The sequence below is a fragment of the Colletotrichum fructicola genome, assembly GCF_000319635.2.
Source record: "Colletotrichum fructicola Nara gc5 chromosome Unknown KSG_Nara_v1_contig06, whole genome shotgun sequence".
Taxonomy (NCBI): domain Eukaryota; kingdom Fungi; phylum Ascomycota; class Sordariomycetes; order Glomerellales; family Glomerellaceae; genus Colletotrichum; species Colletotrichum fructicola.
The window spans coordinates 619,881-643,183 of NW_027094056.1; the positions used below are offsets into that span (position 1 = coordinate 619,881).

The 23,303-nt window shown below is 54.0% G+C and overlaps 8 protein-coding genes across 8 annotated transcripts; 5 read left to right on the top strand and 3 right to left on the bottom strand.

The window, feature by feature from the left end:
• Positions 1 to 2,944: 2,944 nt before the first annotated feature.
• Positions 2,945 to 3,265, top strand: CGGC5_v010441 (uncharacterized protein; the record flags this gene model as incomplete). Its single annotated transcript, XM_032021390.1, has 1 exon — positions 2,945 to 3,265. The coding sequence occupies one exon, from the start codon at positions 2,945 to 2,947 to the stop codon at positions 3,263 to 3,265; it is 321 nt and encodes a 106-aa protein (XP_031881675.1).
• A 1,572-nt stretch (positions 3,266 to 4,837) lies between these two features.
• CGGC5_v010442 (Lipoyl synthase) lies at positions 4,838 to 6,162 on the top strand (the record flags this gene model as incomplete). The annotated part of the gene is made up of 2 exons (XM_032021388.1): positions 4,838 to 5,789; positions 5,858 to 6,162. The coding sequence occupies 2 exons, from the start codon at positions 4,838 to 4,840 to the stop codon at positions 6,160 to 6,162; spliced, it is 1,257 nt and encodes a 418-aa protein (XP_031881556.1).
• Positions 6,163 to 8,324: 2,162 nt separating this feature from the next.
• Positions 8,325 to 10,885, top strand: EXG1-0 (Glucan 1,3-beta-glucosidase; the record flags this gene model as incomplete). The annotated part of the gene is made up of 5 exons (XM_032021387.1): positions 8,325 to 8,596; positions 8,646 to 8,832; positions 8,887 to 9,131; positions 9,185 to 10,414; positions 10,465 to 10,885. The coding sequence occupies 5 exons, from the start codon at positions 8,325 to 8,327 to the stop codon at positions 10,883 to 10,885; spliced, it is 2,355 nt and encodes a 784-aa protein (XP_031881557.1).
• A 154-nt stretch (positions 10,886 to 11,039) lies between these two features.
• On the bottom strand, positions 11,040 to 12,803 carry CGGC5_v010444 (putative GMC-type oxidoreductase; the record flags this gene model as incomplete). Its single annotated transcript, XM_032021386.1, has 1 exon — positions 11,040 to 12,803. One exon carries the CDS (start codon positions 12,801 to 12,803, stop codon positions 11,040 to 11,042), a length of 1,764 nt encoding a protein of 587 aa, XP_031881562.1.
• A 2,177-nt stretch (positions 12,804 to 14,980) lies between these two features.
• On the top strand, positions 14,981 to 16,698 carry aglD-0 (putative alpha-galactosidase D; the record flags this gene model as incomplete). The annotated part of the gene is made up of 2 exons (XM_032021385.1): positions 14,981 to 15,437; positions 15,494 to 16,698. 2 exons carry the CDS (start codon positions 14,981 to 14,983, stop codon positions 16,696 to 16,698), a joined length of 1,662 nt encoding a protein of 553 aa, XP_031881692.1.
• A 487-nt stretch (positions 16,699 to 17,185) lies between these two features.
• On the bottom strand, positions 17,186 to 20,164 carry HET-E1-5 (Vegetative incompatibility protein HET-E-1; the record flags this gene model as incomplete). Its single annotated transcript, XM_032021384.1, has 1 exon — positions 17,186 to 20,164. The coding sequence occupies one exon, from the start codon at positions 20,162 to 20,164 to the stop codon at positions 17,186 to 17,188; it is 2,979 nt and encodes a 992-aa protein (XP_031881563.1).
• A 738-nt stretch (positions 20,165 to 20,902) lies between these two features.
• On the bottom strand, positions 20,903 to 21,675 carry TRX2 (Thioredoxin-2; the record flags this gene model as incomplete). Its single annotated transcript, XM_032021383.1, has 3 exons — positions 20,903 to 21,058; positions 21,122 to 21,540; positions 21,600 to 21,675. The coding sequence occupies 3 exons, from the start codon at positions 21,673 to 21,675 to the stop codon at positions 20,903 to 20,905; spliced, it is 651 nt and encodes a 216-aa protein (XP_031881564.1).
• A 294-nt stretch (positions 21,676 to 21,969) lies between these two features.
• On the top strand, positions 21,970 to 23,082 carry SPOUT1 (putative methyltransferase C9orf114; the record flags this gene model as incomplete). Its single annotated transcript, XM_032021382.1, has 3 exons — positions 21,970 to 21,993; positions 22,047 to 22,168; positions 22,224 to 23,082. 3 exons carry the CDS (start codon positions 21,970 to 21,972, stop codon positions 23,080 to 23,082), a joined length of 1,005 nt encoding a protein of 334 aa, XP_031881558.1.
• Between the last annotated feature and the right edge of the window lie 221 nt (positions 23,083 to 23,303).

Sequence of the window (23,303 nt, forward strand, 5' to 3'; positions counted from 1 at the left end):
CAAAATGAGAGAGAGAGAGAGCACTCTAAGGCAAGACCGAGCCGGCTATCCAGGGCTTAGCGTCAGGTACCTTATAACTATAGCTATCCTTCTTCTACCCTTTAAGCCCAGCTATATCTAATTTATAGAGGTTTACGCTATATTATAAAAATTCTATTTATACTTTAATAGATACTTACTATATATTATAATACTATTTATAATAACTAAGAAAACTTTAATCTAAGTTTATAAGAATATTATTAATAACTTTAATAGTTTATAGATAACTTATTATATAAAATTATATAAGAAGAAGAATATAACTTTATTCTTCTTCTACTTATTAACTATCCTTAATAAAATTAATTTATTATAATTAAACTAATTAAAATACTTAGTTATTACTAAACTAATAAATTAGAAAACAAAAGAGAAAGTTAACTTTATTACTCTTATAAAAAAGTATCAATAATACCTCTAAATTACTATTTATAATATAAATTTTAATCATAAATCCTTAGATAAGTCTAAAAATAAATATTATTACTAAATATTTATTTATTAAATTATAATATACTTCCTCTTTTAATTTAATAAGATTTAAAGTATTAAAAAGTACTAAAAAAACTAAAAAAAACTTTATAAGAAATTTAGATATAATAAGTAGATAAGAGAGGTTTAAGAAGAGCTTAATAAACTAAATAAATATAAAGAATATAAGAATAAAGTAATTATAGTAATTACTATAATCCTCCTTAACTATTAAAGCTAACTAGGGAGTAAGAAGTGAAGGGAGAAGGGAAGGGGGGTAGCTATAAGGGTAGCCTACGTGCTAGCAGAGTTTCTAAAAAGTACACTTTAATATATTATGTCACTTCATAGTGAATAACTGTAGCTGTCCTAAGAGAAACCAATGCAGGAACAGCCTGGCAAGCGTCGAGTCTCATCTCAGGGCGGCCCCGGAAAAGCCAATCACCAACGGCGTCGGTGCGGGACACTGAGCCATTTCGACTCGGGGAAATTGTGCAATTCGCTCCTTTTATGAACAGCCCACTCACATCCCTCTGCATTGGGAATGGAGGCATTCGCGGCTGCTGCGCGGCACGACGATTTGGTTCCAATCTGGACGGACACGGCGTCGAATGCGGTGTCGAGTGACCACCCAGCAGATTATGCCATTTCACTCTGTGAATATTGAGGGTCTTAAGACTGCCAATAAGATTGCCACCGTTAGTGACCCTTAGTCCACCCACCACAATGGCTTTCTTTTCGCCCGAGACTGGAGTCCAGACAATGGAGAAATGGACCGTTTTGTGTCTCGGCCGACATGCAGAGTGGAGAGTCAAGCCCGCCAACACTGGTCAGGTTGCAAATCAGTCGGCGATTGCCCGACTGTTCTGCTCAGACCATATTCCATTCTGGAAGAAGAAAAGAAGGCACTATTATTGGATGTGCCCGTCAGCATTGTCGTCGTCGGCGGTTTGACATGATGCGCAGCCGTGGGGTTGGAGCGAGAGGAAGCGCGCAGAAAAAAGAAGACTCCTAAGAAAAGCGCTGTCACTGCCTCAGGACGGGCGAGCGAGGACCAGTCGCGACGCCCTGCCGATCCTTGGTTGCTGTCGCAATGGACGAGGCTGTTTGCAGCGCGCACAATGCCTCTTCATAATCCAATGGTGCAATGTCATAGTGCAGCCAGTAAGGCAGAGTTGCGCAAGGGTACGTGGTCCAAGTTGAGCAAACGCAACGCTGTGATTTTGCGCCTTAATTTCCCGTCATGATCCAGACCCCTGCAAGTCGGGCGAGTCGTCAATACATTGGTTTTGTGGGCGTTCTCAGGCGCCATCAAGGTAGTCAATACTTTTGTTGAGATGCGCTTTGAGGTTTGATTCGTCTCTTGCAACTGCAGCCCTGGTCCAACCAGCAACCGCAAACCTCTTTCTGTGTCACTGGGTCGTACCTACCGCCTCTTCTTGCCCACCCCAGGGAACTGGAAGCAGAGACGGAAAGAGTGAGAGAAAGATGCACAAGGTGGATGGCGCCAGGGACGAGGAAAGAATCTGACTGGCCGGCGCAAGGAGGAACCCAGCAAACTGTGCGAGTGTGAGGTGACCAGGTGGTGAGTTCACATTTCACTGAGGGCAAGAGCGAGCGACGGGGACCAGGAGGGTAGGGCCGAGCACCTCCACTTTCCTTCCACGGACCACAGCTAAGGTTGTGCCTTCCTCGTCGTGGTTGTGGGCGCCTTCCATTCTGCGTCTCCTCGGCCGCTCTTGGCTCTTGCTCCAGACGTCGCCTTCCTTGTTGGCGCCTGCATCGTCTGTCGGGTCTTGTCACTCATTTTCTCTCGTCTCTTTCCAGCCTGCCCTGTCCCCTCCCCACACCCAAAACCCACGTCCCGTCCACTTCCTCACCGTTGGCCCCCCTCCTCCGCGGACTCTCTTATTCAAACCACTCCCCCCCCCCGAGCAAAAAACCCACAGACTTCGTTGGCAAAGTCTCTACTTCACCTTCGCTCCCATCACGCACAGTCGTTGAAACAAACACTCACTCCTCCGACCACACCTGACTACTCGCCGCGCAAGTATTCAGACTGACGCTCATTCCTGCCTATTTCTATCCGCGAATAGACTCTGTCTTCTCGCAAACACCCCAGCGGCACCTTACACGAGCCACATCGCTCAGACTCAAAACTACAGCCAACACCAGTCATCAGACCTTGGGGCCTTGAAAACAACTCTTTTGCGCCAACGCACATATATCATCACCTGGCCGCCGTCTCCACGATAGCAACCAGCAGGATTTACAGAAACAGAACATACTCGACAGATTTGATCAACAGCATCATTCGCATATTGGTGGAGAGATTCGGGACTCATTCGTTCACCAACGCATAACACTACCAACACCAGCTTTGACAGCATACACTACGATTCAACCAATCTCAACACCAAATACGTTCACCATGAAGGTTACCACGATTCTCGCCGCACTCCTGCCTGCGCTGGCTCTTGCCCAGACAGACAGCACCACCACCATCACTTCCACCGCTACCCAGACCAAGACCGTCACCCTCTCGCGCGTCCACACCACTACCATGACCTACGGCACCGGCAACAGCACTGCGACTGTCAAGCCTACCGGCTCCGGAGCCTCCGTCATTGCCACCGCTACCTCTGCTGCCCCCGCTGCCACTTCTTCCAAGGCCAGCGCCGGCTCAAATGTCAACGCCGGCAGCCTTGCCTTTGCCGGTGTTGCTGGCATGATCGCCGCTGCTTTCTTGTAAGCTGCGGCTGGGAGAAAGGAAGGCTTACGGAGGAGCAGGGGACGAGCGGAGGCGGAGAAGAAGAGAGGTGGAGGAGAAGAGGACGGACGAGGTCGTCGACGGATTGCGATGTGGTTTTGGGGGATGAGCAACCACGCCTTACTGCCACACCGATTCTTCGATGCGACATCTTTTCAAACATTTCTTTTGTCTCGCGCGCCGGACATCGCTCCGACGCCACCACATTTCTACGACCTGAACGATTGTAAAGATCGGATACCACTTGTTGACGGCATCAACGACCAATACCCTACTCCTCTTCGACCAACGTGTGCGATGCTTGCATCGCCAACCTGCAGGAAAGGACGCAAAGACTTGTCATTAGGGACACTTGCCACGACAAAACTTTTTTCACTCTTTACTTCAACGGCGCGCCGTATGCCCTTCAGCTGGGAGGCGCACACGGCCATGCCGACTACAATTATTAATGTTTCGATTCTTCCCCAGCAGCACAAGGGTCGCATGGAATGCGAAGTCGATCTCTACCCTTAATGCGCCGTTGGCTGCGTTTTGCGCTTGTCGCAAGTCTCGATCTCACCGATCCATTCATCTCATGTCTGTGTATGAACAGGGGAGATGAGACGATGCTGTTTCAGAGCGCGGATCACCCGTTCTGGCAGCTTCACCCACCCGGGACCGCACGGCGCATGCAAGCGTGCTTGCTGGCTGGAAATCAATTTACGAGATCACGTCGTCTCATCGCCACTCCTCGGAGGGCCTTGAGTCGGACTGATTAGGATGGATGATTAGGGATTTTACGGAGTTTTCGTGTTGGAACACAAAAGTTTCACATTTCTCTTCGAGTTGTTGATACCCCTATTGTTGTATGCTCGCGCAGACATGGCTGGGGAATTCATGGTCATGGTCGCTGCTCTCAAGCACCGGCCTTACCTTGATGCGACCAGACGTGCTGTCGCGAGGGCGGAAACGATGGATTTGCTTTGATATTCGGACGGGCGGACGATTTTGACTTGACTGACGGCTTGGTTCCACGATCTTGCCTGGAGAGGAGGGTTTGGAGGACATTGGAGGAGTTACCAAGGACACGAGAGGGGAGTTTAACAGCATAGCATAGCTGAATGGACTGTCAATTGACACTCACACACACCTGCATCGCCTTACTCAGATCCCAGTCGCTTGTAAATGCCCGAGACAAGACTAACACGGTCTTTCGGTTGTCAATCCGAACGTCTTGATTGGAAAGGCTTGGTGACTCCGAATCCGTTGGGGCGGAAAGCCCCGGGACGCCGTTGAGCGCGGTTCCAGTGGCCCCCCGCCTTAATCAGCATTTGCCGCTGTCAGGCGCGCTGCCGCCTGTGATTGGCCGACACAGTCCTTATGCCGATTCAATCCGGGCCGTCGGGTCCCAATCCGAGCTGCAGGGCCTTCTTCCTTATCTCAGCGCTAATCGTCACTCAATTTTTGCCCCATCGCAGCTGCTTGGTAGCTTTCCCATACTTCAACCCGCCATCCACCACCACCACCACCAACCTGCCTTGGCGGAGGAAGCTCGCACAACACATCAAACACAAGATGGCCTCACCCGTAGCAGCGCCGCTGAAGCGCATCCAGGCGCCCCTCCGCAAAGCCCTCGGCGGCGGCTACCGAGCCTTCGCCACCGTCCCCGAACCCCCCTCGGCTCCGCAGCCGAAGTCGGTCGCCCGCCGCCCGACGTACTTCAAAGACCGCACCGTGGCCTCGCTCGACGACTTCATCGCCGGCAAGCAGAAGGGCGACGCGGCGGCGCTCTCGGCCGCGGAGGCGTACGAGATCCGCACGGTGGAGGTGACGGGCCCGACGGGCAAGAAGCGCACCATCACGCGGCTGCCCGAGTGGCTCAAGACGCCGATCCCGGCGGGCAACGAGAACTTCAAGGCGATCAAGAAGGACCTGCGCGGGCTGGGGCTGCACACGGTGTGCGAGGAGGCCAAGTGCCCGAACATTGGCGAGTGCTGGGGCGGCAGCAGCAAGAGCGCGGCGACGGCGACGATCATGCTCATGGGCGACACGTGCACGCGCGGGTGCCGGTTCTGCAGCGTCAAGACGAACCGCGCGCCGGCGCCGCTGGACCCGCACGAGCCGGAGAACACGGCGGAGGCGCTGGCGCGGTGGGGGCTGGGGTACGTGGTGCTGACGACGGTGGACCGCGACGACTTGCCGGATAGTGGCGCGCACCACCTCGCGGAGACGATCAGCCGGATCAAGAGCAAGAAGGCGAGTTTGTTGGTGGAGGCGCTGACGGGCGACTTCATGGGGAACTTGGACATGGTGAAGATTGTGGCGGAGAGCGGGCTGGACGTGTTTGCGCACAACGTCGAGACGGTAGAGGCGCTGACGCCGTATGTGAGAGATAGGAGGGCGACGTTCAGGCAGAGTTTGAGCGTGCTGGAGCAGGCGAAGAAGGTCAAGCCGGAGCTGATTACGAAGACGAGTATGATGATGGGCTTGGGCGAGCAGGAGCACGAGGTCATGGACGCGTTGAGGGGTAAGTTTGACTCTTCCCAGCCATGTTTGTGAAGGATTCGGGATTTGCTGACGGGAGGATTCATACAGAGCTGCGCAAGGCCAACGTCGACGTCGTCACTTTCGGGCAGTACATGCGTCCCACGAAGCGCCACCTCAAGGTCGAGAGGTACGTGACGCCGGACGAGTTCGACATGTGGAAGCAGAGGGCGCTGGACATGGGATTCCTGTACTGCGCCAGCGGTCCGTTGGTGCGCAGCAGTTACAAGGCCGGCGAGGCGTTCATCGAGAACGTCCTCCGCAAGAGGGCGGGCGAGAAGGCGCCCCTCGGCGCCAAGCAGCTCGGGCAGACGGTCGCGCTGGAGGAGGGCTTGAAGGCCTCTTCTTCTCTCTGAGGTCGATTCGTTCCTCAATGCGTGTACGATCTGAAGAAGGGGGGAATATAAAGGCAAAGAGTGGGGGGTTAGACGGGCGGCATGGTTGGGCGTTTTGGGACGGGGGACGGGATACATTCATCATGGGCATCGCCATCTTCCCGGCAACTATCTATCTATCCAGGTGTCACGACCGGAAATACATAACGTGAGGCGGCGTTCAACAACGGCCACCGATACAGAGACGAAATAATAACGCTTCATTCTTATCTTGCATACATCAATCTGAGGAGGATGTCCCCATTGATGTGTAGTTGAACTGGTGACATCGGCTTCGTCCGTCTCGGCGCCCATTTCCCCGCGTGCCAACCACGCGTCGGCCGAGACTGATGAACGGAGCAGATCGGCGGACGTTGCATTTCTCGGACGGGGTCTAGCGTACGTTGGAAAAGCCGTGAAACCCATCCTCCTCCCTTTCCATGCGTGTTCAATAGTCTGGGGAATTTGGCAACAGTCGATTTTGCGTTGGAAACGAAGGACCCGACGGGCCGCCAAATGTCTCCCGATCTTGGCTTTTTCAGCTGATATTTGGAGCTGCAAGCCAGGGTTAGCGATGTTACCCCTCCATGCACCGTCATGTCAGGGGTTTGCTCCGTCGGTGGGAAAGTCAATTGCCCGTCGATGGCAGCCTGACTTGGGCCCTCGAAGCCTGCTTGTTTTCTTGCAAACCTACAGGACGAAAAGCCGTTCTAATGTCGCCATTCTTTTCTTTTTGCCGGTAAGTTTCGATAGACTTCTGACTGGCGAAACATTGGACTCACTCCAAGCCATGCTGAGTCAGGGGGAGTTAGACGCCTCATTGCTTGACAGAGTCTCTATGCATGAACATGGGACAGTCAGAATTCCTCGCTCGTGCAACCGAATATCAACCACTCCCTTCATTGACCATAGCCGTATGCAGTTCCCCCCGCAGCGAACACGAGGAGCGAAAAAAAAGCCCTTCTCAACATTCAAAAGCAGGCCGGGGGGCATAAACGACAAGCTGCAGCCTCAATTGCCTAGCTCGTCCATACCCAGAAGTGATGCGCGTCCGGGGAGGCGTCTCCTCATTTCCCCCTCATTCATCATTTCCCAGGGCGACCAAGGCCCGGCTCCAATCCCAGCCCAGCCTAGCACACCTCCAACCTTTTCGCGTCGTCGCGTGGGTGAACAATAGCCAAGTAGCAGAAAAAGGCAGCCAGCTTCTTTTTTTGAACCTTTTGGCGCGGATTAGACAGCCAGCCACAGACGACGAGCTCCCCTTTCGGCAGGAAATTGTTGGAAAATGGCGTCCTCGCTGGCTGACGAGCTTCGCGCCCCGTTGATTCAGGTTGGCCCGTCTTAGGCCGAGTCGGGTAACGAGGACTTGTCATCAAGGTGTCTGCTCTGGCCCTGCCCAATTCCCGACGTCTGCACGTCTGACATCGTCACCGCGCGCTTCCCGGAGCTCTCTCTGCAGCGGGCATCAAAGTGGTGTCATCTCGGAATGGAGCAGGGAGGAGAAGACCGTCCGTCCCGCACGCTCGCGAACAGAGTCAGACTAAAACAAATGAGACAGCCCTTTCTGCCGCATCCTGGCCCCCGCCCTATCACTTCCCTCCCAGGGCAATGGGAGAACAGCAGCAGCAGGGCCGTTTATCCCGCTGGCGTGGTTCCTGAATGGCGCGGACGCAGGAACCAACGGGACTAACACGCAGGGCTGGTCATCGCTGATATGCGTGCCCAGCCCGAACCCCTCCACATCAACTTAACTCTAATAAAGGATCAAGGGTTTCCCTTCCCCCTGGCTGGGCTCGCTTGCTGTTCTTGAGTTCTGCTCACCTCGGGACCATCGGGTTGATACCACGTCAACTTTGGGTTCATCCGTACTGACGGGAGATCAAATGTGTATAATTTGCTAGGATCATCGTCGTCCAATCTTTTGTTAACGTTGCCCATTCATTGATTCCTCATTGGAGTCGTCCGTTCACTTTTTGACTTTCAGTGAACCCCCGCCTCTTGGGTAGAAAGGGGAATACACACTCTTTTCGTGGCATCGATCGCTCGCCTGACCATCACACCACAGTCTCTCTTTTACTCATCGTCATTCATTCCAATTGCTTCGGTTTTAACTCTGTATAATTGTTTATTGTATACTCGTCAGGATGCGCTTCACCACCGCGCTCTGGCTCGCTGCTGCGGCCGTCGCCAAGGCGACATATTGGATGGAGGATATCAAACACCAGGGTATCTCAGCCTACAACGCCGATCCAAAGTACCAGGTCTTCCGTAACGTCAAGGACTTCGGGGCCAAGGGTGACGGTGTTACTGATGATACGGCTGCGATCAACCTCGCCATCTCATCCGGCAACCGATGTGCACCGGGAACGTGCAAGGGTGAGACGACGTCACCTGCGACGGTCTACTTCCCTCCCGGGTGAGTGCTATGAGGAACAAGGAAGGGATTCATTGCTAACATTTGACAGCACATATCTCATCTCTGGTTCAATCGTCGATTACTTCTACACCCAAATCATCGGCGACCCGACAGACCGACCCGTCATCAAGGCTGCTGCCAACTTCGACGTCACTAATAACTTTGGTCTCATTGACGGCAACAAGTACGGTGCCAACGGGCTGAGCTGGGGTGCCACCAACGTCTTCTTCCGTCAGGTAAGCTACGGGATCCAACTTACCGCGGACGGGCTTGTCACTTACATCTAACAGGTCCGCAACCTCATCTTCGATACCACCGCCATCCCCGCCTCTTCTGCCGCTCTTGGAATCCACTGGCCCTCATCCCAGGCCACCGCCATTACCAACTGTGTCTTCCGCCTCGCCGCCGGCGCTGACAGCAAGCACACCGGCATCTTCATTGAGGAAGGATCCGGTGGTCTCCTCAATGACTTGGACTTCTACGGTGGACAGTATGGCGCCAACTTCGGCAACCAGCAATACACCGCCCGCAACCTGTCAGCTTCCCATCCTCACCCTCACCTAACACCATGTGCTAACAATCTCCCAGCCGATTCTGGAACTCCCAGATTGCCATCAACCAGCTCTGGGACTGGGGCTGGACGTACAAGAGCATCTACGTCGAGAACTGCGGCACCGGAATCCGCATCCAGGACAACAGCACCTCCTCCGTGACCCTCATCGACTCCGAGTTCGTCAACGTCCAAGCCGCCATCCGCACCCCGCGCTCCGCCTCCATCGTCCCCATCGCCGCCGGCACCCTGATGATGGAGAACGTCGCCTTCTCCAACGTCGGCACCATCCTCCAAGGACCCCAGAACAACACCATCATCTCCGGCACCAAGGGCTCCGTCGTCAGCCAGGGCTTCGCCATGGGCCACATCTACACGCCCTCCGGCCCCACGGACTACACCGGCAGCGACACGGGCTACTTCCCCGTCTACAACGCCCTCGTCGCCACCACCGCCAACGGCACAAAGTACTTCGAGCGCTCCAAGCCGCACTACGAGACCCTCTCCGCCGACTGCTTCGTCTCCGCGCGCACCTTCGGCGCCAAGGGCGACGGCGTCACCGACGACACCGTCGCGCTGAACAACCTCTTCAACTACGTCGCCTCCAAGAGCTCGCTCGTCGCCTTCGTCGACGCGGGAACCTACTACGTCTCCGACACCGTCTTCATCCCCGCCGGCGCGCGCATCGTCGGCGAGGCGCTCGCGTCCATCATCATGGGCGGCGGGCCCAAGTTCCAGGACATCTCGAGCCCGCACCCCGTCGTCAAGGTCGCGCTGCCGGGCGACTGCGGGACGATCGAGTGGTCCGACATGATCGTCTCGACGCGCGGGGCCGCGCCCGGCGCCAAGGTCGTCGAGTACAACCTCAACACGCTCGGCGAGCCGGCGGGCATGTGGGATGTGCACATCCGCGTGGGCGGGTACGCTGGTACGCAGCAGCAGCTGAAGGAGTGCCCGACCACGCCGAACGCGACTGTCACGGCGGACACGCTCGACAAGAACTGCATCGCGGCGTGGATGAGCATGCACATTACCAAGCCGGCGTCGAACCTCTTCATGGAGAACTGCTGGCTGTGGGTCGCGGATCATGATTTGGAGGACCCGACGTACACACAGGTGACGATCTACGCGGGCAGAGGGCTGCTGATTGAGGCGACCGCCGGCAAGATTTGGCTCTCTGCTTCTGGCGTTGAACATCACACGCTGTACCAGTACCAGCTGTACCAGACGAGGGATATCTACATGGGCATGATTCAGACCGAGACGCCGTGAGTATTTCCAACATTTCAAAGACAACAGGCAAGCTAACGATGGGCAGATACTACCAACCAAACCCGGTCGCCTCCATCCCCTTCCCCCGCGTCAAGGGCTACCACGACCCGGACTTCGTAGCCGACTGCAAGGGTAAGGACACCAGCGAGGCCCCCTGCGAGATGGCCTGGGGCCTGCGCGTCATCGGCAGCCGCAACATCGCCATCTTCGGTGCTGGGCTGTACTCCTTCTTCAACAACTACAGCACGGCGTGCTGCCAGGTCGGCGCCGGCGCGCGGTGCCAGCAGCGCATCTACGACATCCGGGACTCGCCGAACAACTGCACCAAGACGGAGCACCTGGAGACGTATAACCTCAACATTGTCGGGACGAAGGCGATGGTCACGCGGCACGGCAAGGACGTCGCGCTGTACAAGGACAACATTGCGGGATTCACGGCGGGCATTGCGCTTTACCAGCATGCTTGAGTCTAATTCACGAAACCTCTTAGTGAGAATATAATTTATTTTCCTCTGTCATAGTGAGGGCTTCCTTGGCTTTCTGGCGTACCATGCCGTTGTCGGCAGGCTATACGACGTATTACGCAATGATCATTCTGTACTGACTCGGTCCGCAACCAAACTAAAGACGGGCCCCCTGAAATCCAGACCTCATCTGGTAAATGTCGTTGTGGTCTTCCTTGATCAGATCAGCGCCCTTCTCCGCAACCATATACACTGAGTTTTGGATACGACAATCCGGAATCACAGGGATCACGGACGCATCCACAACCCGCAGGTTCTTGATCCCATGGACCCTCAGCCGCGGATCCACCGCGCCCTGCTGGATACTTCCGGACAATCTCGCGGTGCCACACGGGTGGAAAGCAGTCTGGCAGCGATCAAGGACGGCCCTCTTCATCTCCTCATCGGATTCGAGCGGCATCTCCCACGGATACTCATCTAAGACAACGTCCTTGAATCCATCACCTTTCTTGAGAAGGTCGTACGAAAATCGGATGCCCTCGCGCATGGCGATGATGTCGAGATCATTGGCGAAGAAATTGAGGTTGATGTTGGGCTGCTCTAAGGGATCCGCGCTGTTCAGGGTTACCTCTCCCGGGTCAGACACAGGGCGGACGAGGTCTACCACGACGCTCATGTGTTGTCCATTCTTGGGGATGGGGTAATGCCACTGGAACGCCGTGCCAAACATGCACACGAAGTCGAGCTCGAAGTGAGGCTGGCCTTCGGGGCAGAATAGGTCCACGCCGCCGTTCGCCGCTTTCGCCTGGCGGTATATGGGATCTCTCTCAAGGTACTTGTCGATGCGTGGGAACCCGACCATCTCCAGGAGACCGGATCCCATGGGTCCAGAATGGTTCCTATTGAAAGCAGAAATAGTTGCGTCATGCTTTGGACCTTTGCGGAGGAGGTGGTCGTCCATGCCGTACCCATCCTTGACGCGCAGGACAAAGGGAACGCCGGGGTGGTCGAGGAGATTCTGGCCAACATGGGGCGAGTTGACTATGGTGTCGATGCCGTATTTGGCTAGGTGGTGCGCCGGGCCAATGCCGCTGAGCATGAGAAGCTTGGGTGTCTCGAACACGCCCTGTGACACGATGACTTCCCGTCGGGCGAAGAAGCTCATCTCATTGCCGGAGCTGTCAATAACGATGACACCTTTGCATGTGCGGTTGGCGCGGTCTATAATAAGACGTTTGGAGTGCGCGCCTGCGAGGACTGTGACGTTGGGTTTGTTCTTGAGGAAGAGGTAGCTTCCAGACCGCTGACCGCGATAGATTGTGTCAACGCAGTGCGTGAGGCCGTTCATCTCCCCATCGTAAATGTTCTCTGACACCTTCTCGCCCATCGAAGTCCAGGCTCTGGTCAGCATCTTCCGGAAAGGCTCCATCTCGGGGAGTAGTTCAGCGTGGGAGATGGGAAGCGGGCCGCCTCCGCCTAGCTTCTTAATCTCGGGAGGGTAGCGGTTGACGTCGTCATGGTACGTCGCGCTCTTCCTCAGATACGGGACGAGAGGCTCCCATGTCCACTGGCTGCCGCCGAACTCAGCCCAGCGGTCGAAAGTGGGCTTACATCCGGGGACCCAAGTGAAGTAATTGAGGGAAGAGCTTCCGCCGAGGGCCTTGCCGCGGGTATTGGGCTTCTCAATACGCTCGTAGTCATTACGCTTGACGAGAGTGGTCTTGTAGGCCCAGTCATATTTGCTGGATCGGAGGTTCATTGCCATAGCCGGGGTGGTGATCTCTTGGATTTCCTGGGGGTTGCCGGGTCCGGCTTCGATCACGAGGATGCGGACATTGTGGTTTTCCGCGAGACGGCCGGCTACCACGTTGCCTGCCGTGCCGCCGCCAACAACAATAAAGTCGAATTGGTTTGTAGACATGGTGCTCTTTCTGTCGACCACTTACGAACTGGTGGGTGATTTAGGCAGTTGGACAAATAGGTCAAGCAACGATGCAGCACTCCCACATTTTATGTTCTCAAACCACGAAACCCCTCTCGGCCCCTCTATCTTGCCTCACTTGGAGCTATTTGGGAACGCTCATTGGAAACCAAATCAGCGTCTCGTCATAATTTCGTATCAGAAAACTTTGTATCGTAAGCCGATGATAGTTGGGAAATACGCTGTATCAACAACCTCCAACCACTCCGGTTGTCCCGCCTGCGACGCGTGTTGAGACTCAACCCAAAGCAACCTCAAATCACATCATGAGGTATCTCTTAGCTACTGGTACCTCGGCGTGGTGACATGAAAACCGCCGGAAACGAAACTCTGCGCAGGTGAAGCTTCCGCGTCAGGAGGAGAAGCTCTCGCTACGAGATACGTCCGTTGGGTTATTGGGCATCGTAAGGCGATCAATCTGCCCATTTAGCCTTTCTGTCAGATCATGAGCTGTTTTGCACCACTTCCTGGTCTGGCCAATGTGTACTTTTGGTGGTATCAAAGCGTTCCTAGCCGAAGGCTTTCTCAGATGGACATCCTGTAGGGCAGAAAATCTGCCAAAATGTTCATCCCGAAAGTCCATCTTATCAGATCTGATGAGGGGGGCTCACAAGCCGACTTGTGAACAATGAGAGTGAGGTAGAGTCGGGCCGGACGTCTTGAACGTGCAAGACCTCAAGATGCATTTGACTATATTATTGCTGGTTTTTTAGACACCCTCGCAGCTGAGTGTTGCTCAAAAGCAGGAACTGCAAACCTCCAAGTAAGTTGGCTTTTTAATGAGGATTTCTCCTTCGTCACCCATTCCCAAGCTAGATGTGACGACGATGTGACGTATGGATTGAGTTTCGGGAACTCGGTCGTTCTTGGGACAGACCGGTCTAGCTGCCCTCGGCAAGGGATTGAAGCTTTGCCTCCACAGACGGGGAAGGGGGTCCGTCCGCAATGAATGCCGGCATGTGCATCCTGAGCTGTCTTCAAAGTGATCCACTGAGGCCCTGTAACTCGATCCCGCGGTGGACATGCGCTAGTGCTAATTGCTCCCAGTCGAGTGGCTATCCTAGGTCTCTGGAGCATCGCGACTGAGGCTGCTTCAAGAAGGGCACCAAGTGCCCTTTTCCTGTTCATTCTCAAGACCGTAGTATCGGCCACCAAACTTCCCCTTTGCACGCTCTTTCCATGGTGATTTCTACGCGGCGACTATTCAACGGCTAACGCATGAGTAATTCAGTTCCATTTCTGTGCTTGGAAAACCAACAGACGTTGCATACGCCCGCTCCAATCATTTCCTTCATTTAGAGCACAACGTGCTGTGTCTTCATTGCAAAGCTCACGATTGTCACAATTAAGGGGCTATCCCGTCGGATCCAGCATTGCTACAAAATTGCCTCTTCTTGATGATTCTGGTAACGTTAATCATGATTCGTGCTGCTGTCTAAATCAAGCTTGTCGCTTGCGCCCGCTAACGCCGGGGTAGCATCGACCGATAGCCTAGCTGGGCTGGCACAGTGGATGAAGCTCGCGGGGAACTCGCACGCGGGGCATCCGTAGATCTGACGAACACATGCGCACGGCTTTCGGCACGAGTAATTGTTTGGGGGTGGCTGAGGGACGTCAAGCGCCCATTTTTTGGCTAAAAAAAGCCAAGAAAAGGGGCTTCCCGAACCTCTCGGAAGATGCCTCCTGAACCTCACAACTGAACAAGTAAATGCGAAGGCAATGCGCATGAATAAACGTGATCGTCTTGGTTATCTAATAGAGTGCCATCAATTGATGTGACTTTTAGATGCGCGCATCACTTATACAGCCAGTGAGATTGAGATGGTCAATACGAGTTCCTATTGCAGATCCCCTGCACTGACATGACCGGAACCTGCTATTCTTACCACTTCTGAACTAGGTGTATGGGATCATGGGCCCGAGTTGCTTCCATTCGATTGGCGCGCTACAATCCACTCTTCAGTTGTCGCGCACCCGCGCGGGTTCCGGGGAGTCAGGAACAACAGCGAGATCTTGAAATTCAAGAACGATAAAGAGTACATAATCCTCCATGACATGACCATACAGGACACCGTTGGTCTATCGTGTTAAGAATTCTTCTCTTGCGCGCTCTCATCATGGTCTTCTCAACATTCATTGCCCTCGCCCTCTTGGGCGCCCCACTGGCAGCGAGTCAATCATTCCAGTCAACGCCTGTAATGGGATGGAACTCCTACAACCAAGTCTCTTGCAGCCCGAACCACGACAAGATCGAAGCCGCGATCAACTCTTTGGCAAGCCGAGGTTTCGTCGACGCAGGCTACAAGTTCTTCCAAATCGACTGCGGCTGGGCTTCCAGAGACGGACAGCGCAATGACAATTCTGGCGCCTTGAAGATCAACTTGGACGCGTTCCCGCAGGGTCTTCAGCCGCTGAGCGACCTCGCGCGGTCGAAAGGCATGAAGTGGACAATGTACTCTGACGCCGGAGAGAAAATGTGTGATCCGGAAGTTCCCAGTCCTGTCGCTGGCTCGCTCGGTCACGAGGCCGTTGATGCGGACTTCTTCAAGAGTCTAGGCACTGAATATGTCAAGTGTGAGTAACACGAGTCGGAGTCCTTCAGGAGAATATTCCGCTGACTTGCCCGTTAGACGACAACTGCTATGCTTCTGGATCTAGTGCGGACGACAACGCGCCAAAGTCCGCCAGAGACGACTTCGTGACTCGCTTCACAACCATGTGGAAGGAGCTTCAGCGAGTCGGTATCCCCGGTATGCTTATTTGCCAATGGGGAGTCCCGTTTTCGTCATCAACTGGTCTCCAAGGACCTGCACAGTGGACCAAGGGCCTTTCCACATCATTCCGACTGTCTGATGACATCGCCACCGGTTGGGGCAACGTCTACCGCATCTACAACCAGGCAATTCACATCGCAAAGTCGGGTATCATTGGACCCGGCCACATTGCCGATGCTGATCTGCTAGAAGTCGGCAACACTGGCATGACTTTCGACGAACAAGCCACGCATTTTGCCTCATGGGCAATGCTCAAGTCTGCTCTCATGATCTCCACCGATCTCGCCGCGTTGTCAGACGAAACCGTCGCCCTCTTGCAGAACAAGGACCTGATTGCCATCAACCAAGATCCGGCAGTCAAACCGATCCAGCTTGTTCAACGCTGGACTGGAGACCGGGACCTCTGGGCTGGAGACCTCGACAACGGTGACGTCGCCGTCCTCGTTGTGGACCTCACCAACACTGCCCGCACTCTGGACGTGCAGCTTTCGCAACTTAACATTACATCTGCCGCGATCAAGGATCTTTGGGATTCAAAGACGGTTGATGGCGCCACCAGCTTCTCCAAGCAGGTCAACGCCCACGGATCTCTCGCGTTGCGTCTTTCCAACGTAAAGCGTGCCTCGGCTGCTGCGGCTAGCTACACCTACGTGTCCGCTGCAACCGGCTCCTTGTCTTCCGGCGCGAACACCCAGTCTTGCTCCGGTTGTGCGACCTCCAACAAGGTCGGTAACCTGGGTGGATCTTCCGGAGGCCGTGTCGTTCTCTCGAACATCCGGACTTCACAGGCGAAGCAGAACGTGCTGTTCGACTTCATCAACGGTGACATCGGGTACCTCGGTGGGGGTAACAATGAGCGTACCGCGTCAGTGACCATCAACAACGGCGCTGCGGTGACGGTTAGCTTCCCTTTGAGCGGTTACAACTGGGATACCGATGTCTTCAAGGGCTACGCAGTTGAGTTGTCGGGATTCGATGTCAATGGCCCGAACACTATCAGCATATCTGGAGTTGATGGTGGATTTGCACCGGATTTGGATAGGATCGGAGTAGTAGCGTAATGTTCGTGATTTGAAGGATGAAATTTAGTTGCCAGAGTCGCTTGTTCTCTTGCCGAATGATGGATTGAAACAATTTCTTGAAATCTCATGCCAGTTTCAAGCGAAAACGAAATGTGATGAGAACATTGGTGCAAAGCCCATAAGTCAAGATTTTTGGTTCTAGATATTGACCGGAATAAGCCACAGTAAGCATTTCCACAATAATGCGAGAAAGGATGGGTGGCTAGCTCAACACCGTGGACTTATTTTACGCGCGGAGCCTGATTATCGGCATTGATACGATTGGCTTTTTTCGGCAAGATGTTCATAGATATCCCAATGGATTTTACTTCTTGAATCAAACAGTCCATGAATAAGACCTCGACGTCTGTTGGTTTAGGGCTCCCATTATGTGTTCGTGGGCAGGCATATGTTGGACAAAACCAAGGTGCACCCAGCCGTTCCGCCAAAACATACATGTACAACTATGTCTTAGATATATCCCTTATTAGTTCTCGGAAGCTTGTGCTTTCTGAAGTTTAGAAGCAGGCTTCCTCCAAAACAACCTCCTACCCGAATCCAGACTGTCACTGGAACCACCATTCCGACGGAGTAGCTGCACAAAAGCCTCATGGTTCCCCTTGATTGCTTGCTGGAACGACTTGCCCTTGCTATCCGTCCTCTCCTCGTTAGCACCTCTATCAATCAAAAGCATCGCCGCTGACTTCTGCCCCTTCTCGACAGCCATGTTCAGGAGAGAGAGTCCTTTGATATCCTTCGCTTTGATATCCGCGCCCTTATCGAGGAGGAGATCCATGATAGGGCCGCACCCTCTTGACGTGGCGTGGAATAGGGGTGTCCAGCCGTCGGCATCTCGTGTGTCAATCGTCGCTCCTTTTTGGATAAGACTATGCGCCAATCCCTCGTTTCCCTTCATAGCCGCCATTGCCAGAGGAGTGATTCCTCGCCTAGTACATGGTTCGATCTCGGCCCCTCTGCTGAGAAGCAAGTTTGTTAGGTCTGTATGCCCTTTTGCGATTGCTACATGCAATGGCCTCCATCCATCTGCATTTTTTGACTCAATGTTGGCCCCTCTATCGATAAGCAGACGAACAACGTCTCTGTGGCCTTTGAGAGCGGCAATACCGAGCGAAGTTTGGCCATTCCTCGTCTTGACTTCAATCCCAGCACCTAAATCAAGCAAGAGTCCCACGACAGGAGCATTTCCTTGCAAGGCTGCAATAAGCAGAGGTGTGGTACCATGCTGGTTGATAGACTCGATATCGGCACCTCTTTCTGCCAACATGTGGATGAGTCCATCGTGGCCTCGTATTGCGGCGATGGACAGCAGGCTATGCCCCTCGTTGTCATGAGACTCGATGTCAGACCCTCTGTCGAGGAGAAACTGCACGGTAGCTTCATGACCTTTGAGAACCGCTTGCATCAATAGTTTCTCCGACGCGTCGTTCAACGAATCGATGGCGCTGTTACCGATGGGCGATAGGCTTTGGAGCAATGATCCTACCATGGCTTCGTGCCACTGGCTGACACTCTCCTCATCGAGGCGGCCCAGGATATCTTGTGTTATTGTAACAGCTTGAGACAGCGTGCCTCGTCTTTGCTTCAGAATGCGGTCCTGGGCATGAAGTTGTTCGATCTCTCGGGTGGCTTCAGTAAGGCCCTTGTTCAGCGATTGCTTCTCCAACTGCAATTTATCGAGCTGCGATTGAACAGCGGCGAGCTTCTCCCTGTGAATGTCTGCGTTGTATGTTTTCTCTTGGATTTGCAGTCCTATTTGAGAACGTTCGGGTCCAATATCGCGGTCCTCATAGAGGAGGTCTCTGAGATAGACCTGGCGTTCCAACTGAGCTAATTCCAGAGTCACATTTACGCTGACTCTTGGGGGCTTGCTCATGGACGCCAGTCTAACGACGAACATCTGACAAGCTCCGACGCGTTCCTCGTCGAGCGTCACGAGCAGGTTGGATACTCCATTACTCGCGCTCTGCTTGCCGAATGTATGTTGATTTGTATCCATAATCTTGGCAGCAATGGTATCCAAGCTGGTATCCTGCGATGCTGTCATGACGTGACATCGGGCTTGAACTCTCGATTGGTTGACCTCGAGTTCCAACATCACCACATAGTCACGAACTTCTTCTCGCTTTTGGCGGAATCGAACCCAGGTCCTTTGGATCTGGTCATGATTGAAATCCACCGTCGTATTGATGGTTGCATTGTCCCTCTCCCAGCGGCTCTTTGGCTCAACTTCGACCATTTCTAGTCCAGTCTCGTGGACTGATTCTTCGATGTAAAATCCATACCGACGGTTGAGAGTCGCGACTGATTCATTCTGGCGATCTTTACAGATGCGAATGAGCTTGGGAGGGTCCTTGGAGTCAATGCTGCGAAGCAATTTCCCTACGTGTCCCTCAGGCCTGATGTACTCTTCAGAAGATCCATCAGAGTTGACGCCGAAAAGGGGAATGCCGACAACAGCCTGTGAATCATCTTTTGGGTGGCAATCCAGAAGACCGAAAGTCTGGTTCATCGCCGTAGTGTAAAGGCAAAGGTGGATACGTAGGTGACCGCCAAAAACGTATAACGGGTCGATCGAAGTCCCTCGATGTTCTCGACAGACGATATCGCCACTGTTGGCAAAGTCCGAGGGGCTGGAAGCCAAAATACCACCTGAATTGATTTTACCAGTCGGCGTGAGATCTGTTTCAGCTTCGCTGCTGCTCAGGTTCCATGCCAAAATGGAGTCATCCGTATTCCGACGCATAATTTCCTCCTGAAGGCGCCCGAAGGCTTGCTCCCCTTCGCCGTAAATCATAGGCATAGTAACCCCGAACATGCCCAGAAGGCAATACGCAATGTCTTCCTTCCTTTTCGTGACCCTCTTTGCGGCCCAGGACATGCGTTGGGCGACGCTGGCTTCGCGTAGCTCCGCGGTGCCCAGGAGGAACGGCCGAGGTATGCCTGTGACCTGAGCGACGACGGTGGATAACTGTCGTTTCGTGCCCAGGAAAGACCATTCGCAGCTATAAAAACGGACTACGCCAGGTGCTAGAAGCTCTTGAAGGGTCCATCCTCTCTCGAACCAGCGACTCTGTCGAAATTCGGAGTCTGGATTCGACACATCATCGGCGGCCGAGACGTCGGCAAGAAAAGCGTAGCATATAGCGGCCTTTTGATACCATGCGAACATAGAATTGATAGCCTCGCTTAGCTCCGTCGAATTGGCCTTGTCAATGCAGCACGTATCCATCCAGACATAGTCAAGTCCGTCGGCTAAGGCCTGCTTGCAACACCCGGCGAACTTGTCCCTCCCGACACCGGTCTTGAAGAAGTCATTTCCTTCTTGCAAATCTCGGAACGAGATCTCTTCATCATCGCTTCCCCATGTGTGTGAAAGAGCGGCGTACGCAGGGGGCTCATGGAAGAACTCCTCCAATCGCCCAGTTCGTACATTGATCAGACGCATTGATCGCCTTTCAGATTTGTCCTCGCGGAGTGTATCTCAGTGGTTCTTGTTCCAGCCGCTCAAGAGGTACAGTCGGTTGAAGGTGGCAATGTTGGCAATTGGGGCTCACACTCCCTACGCTGCGCTTGCGGGAGCGGTAGAAGCGGCGGTCGATTGGCAGAGCCTTACGTCGGCAATCTGGCATATGCGCTATACTTTCTGGATATCAATTAGCAAAATCGCTCTGTTCCGCGTCACTCAACATGCCGTACTTTGAATAAAACGAGAGATTCAAAGGAACGAGTGTGAAGAGAAGAGATCCTGACAGAAAACAGGCCAGAGCCTTGCGATAAATGGTCGCCTGATTATGTGCCACACGACTGGCGAGCTGAGGGGTTGACTCAGCCGCAATGTGTCCAAAGGGGAGCGCTTATGGAAGGATTCTCACGCAGCCTTGCTGTGCGCATTCCTGGGTGAGATCTTCCAACGTCCTTGGCAGACTGCTGTGCGAAGCTGGGGATTCAATGATTGGACGGAAGGTGTGAATGTGCGAATTGCCTGCATGTAAGACATCTTGGAGTACAAGCAGTAGATAGTCCGGCCATATGGCTCTGCCTGGACAGATGCGATGATAAAAAATATCTACAAGGTCAAGTGATCTTGATTCATGGTATTATGATGCTACTCGGGAAGGATGGAGTCGCTCTCATGGTTGTGGGTAGCCCGTCAACGCCAAACGCCAAATTTCAGACAAATGTTTTACTCATCACCACCAAGATCCGCCAGAGTCTTGATTGCCGACGCTCTAGGCGGCTGTCTAGCACCGGGCGCGGCGCCTCTGCTCGACTTCATTGGCGGCGGGGGTGGGTTCACCCGGTTGAACTGTGACATCTCGGCCGCCTTCTGCGGATCGATCTACCAGTCCGTCAGCAAACGGTTCTTCCCCCCATCGTCGGCGTTACCCTGGAACCAACTAACCGCAAATAAGGAGACAAGGTAAAGACCGATAAAGGTTACCAGGCCGCTGAACAGGCCGCTGAGCTGCCACTGAATAGGACGCTGCAGGCTCGCGCGAGCAGCCTTGTCGCCGCCGAGGGTTCGTCCAGGGGTGCTGAAGGAGGCGCCGCTGCGACCGCTCTTGTCTGGGAGCTTGAGGGCATTCTGGATCGCTTGCGTCAGGGCGGGAGGGTTCGCTCCCTTGATTGTCTCGACTGCTTGGCCGCCGTGGAAGATGATAAACGTGGGCATGGCGCTGACACCGTGGGTACGGGCGATGCCGGATTGTTGGTCGACGTTGATCTTGCAGAAAGCAACCTTCTTCGGCTTCGAGTATTCTTTCGCGAGGCGTTCGAAGTGCGGCGCAATCATCTTGCAGGGACCGCACCAGTCGGCGTAGACTGTCACAGTGGTTTGTCAGCGGTACCGGAAGCGCGGGGGAACGATTGTAGGCACTTACAGTCGGCAATCACGACATTGGTGCCGCTGAGGATGCCCTGCCACTCGCCGGCGGACTGTACACTGATAAGACTCATGATGTTGAGGTGCGATATAGGAAACGAGAGTCAACGTAGCGACTTGAAGTTGAAAGGAACAGCTGGGCCGTTGTGTAGCTGACGGAAGCTGTCGCGACCTGGTCCTAGCGGAAAGGTGGCGGCTGCCAAGAGTAGAAAGCGGTCAGTTGTCGATCCGTCATTCTGCCGGGCAGGGGTCTAGCGTACCCCGGAATTGATACCGCCCACTGCGGGACCAGCTCAGAAAGTTTTTGGGAACCGCTAAAAGTTGCATCGACTTGCAAACCACCATCAACAGCTCTGCAGGTCGCCGAAATGTCTTACGATCAAAGAACAAAGGTGGGACAGCTGCATCTTTGATTTTTCCCAGGGACTCAACTGACCAGCAACAGCGCAGAAAAACTGGCGAAGACGAATATGTCGACACCACCCAGCCGTCGGCCAAGTTCTACGCCTACCCTGGAGGCCGTACGTGGACCGTCTCGGTTGCGATCCCTACCAGCATAATCGCAGAGTACGTTGCTGTCTTACCTATACGTCTCGAAGCGAAGCTAATCTGTATCTCACAGTGCCGTCAACGCTGAGCGCCGTACCGCCGTTGCCGGTCGCATCGCCCGTGCCCTTGGAGTCTTCGGCATCGACGAAGTCGTGATCTTCGACGACAGCCCCGTCGAGACCCGCCCCAAGACCGTCGACAGGAAGGCTTACACCGGCGACATTGATCCCGGCCACTTCCTCGAGCACCTCCTCGGCTACCTCGAAGTCCCTCCCTTCATGCGCAAGATGCTCTTCCCCCTCCATCCGAACCTGCGCCTCGCCGGCCAGCTCCCCTCCCTCGACATGCCGCACCACCCGAACCCGGCCGATTGGATGCCCTACCGTGAGGGTGTCGCCAAGAAGGGAACCCCGAAGGGCACGGAGCTCGATCTTGGTCTGAAGACGCCCGTCATCATCGAGGACGAGGTTCCGCCTAACACTCGCGTCACGGTCCAATTTTCGGATTACGACACTGAGAAGGCCGAGGCATGCGATCCGGCAGCGCCTAGGGAAGAGGGGGGATACTACTGGGGATACAGCGTGCGCAGGGCGGCCTCTCTGTCAGCATTGTGGACAGAGTGCAAGTACGAGGATGGTTACGATATCAGCATTGGCACGTCCGAGCGTGGGCGTTCCGTCGGTCAATCGTTCCCCTCGACGCCGTTGGACTTCAAGCACCTGTTGATCGTCTTTGGCGGCCCCAGAGGAATCGAGTATGCGGCGGTGAACGACAAGGAACTCGACATGGTTGATGTTTCTGGGGGAAAGACGAAGGAGCTCTTCGACCATTGGATCAACGTCCTCCCAGGACAGAACAGCCGGCAGATCAGGACGGACGAAGCATTGTTTATCGGACTTACGGAGCTGAGGAGACTCTGGTTTAACCAGTAGCGTTCTGGCATGTACGTCACTACCTTAGACTGCATTGTGGCGGGCATATGATACCCAAATCAAAAGTTATCATTTGGTTCAACTTACGGGGCAACGCGTTGAAATTTTGTAGTTGTGTTCTTGCGGCAACACTCCGAAGGTGCATAGCAGCCAAAATTGTGTATCGTTCGGCTGTCCGATGGCGAGGGTTCGACAACTACACCTTACCCCCGAAACAGGCA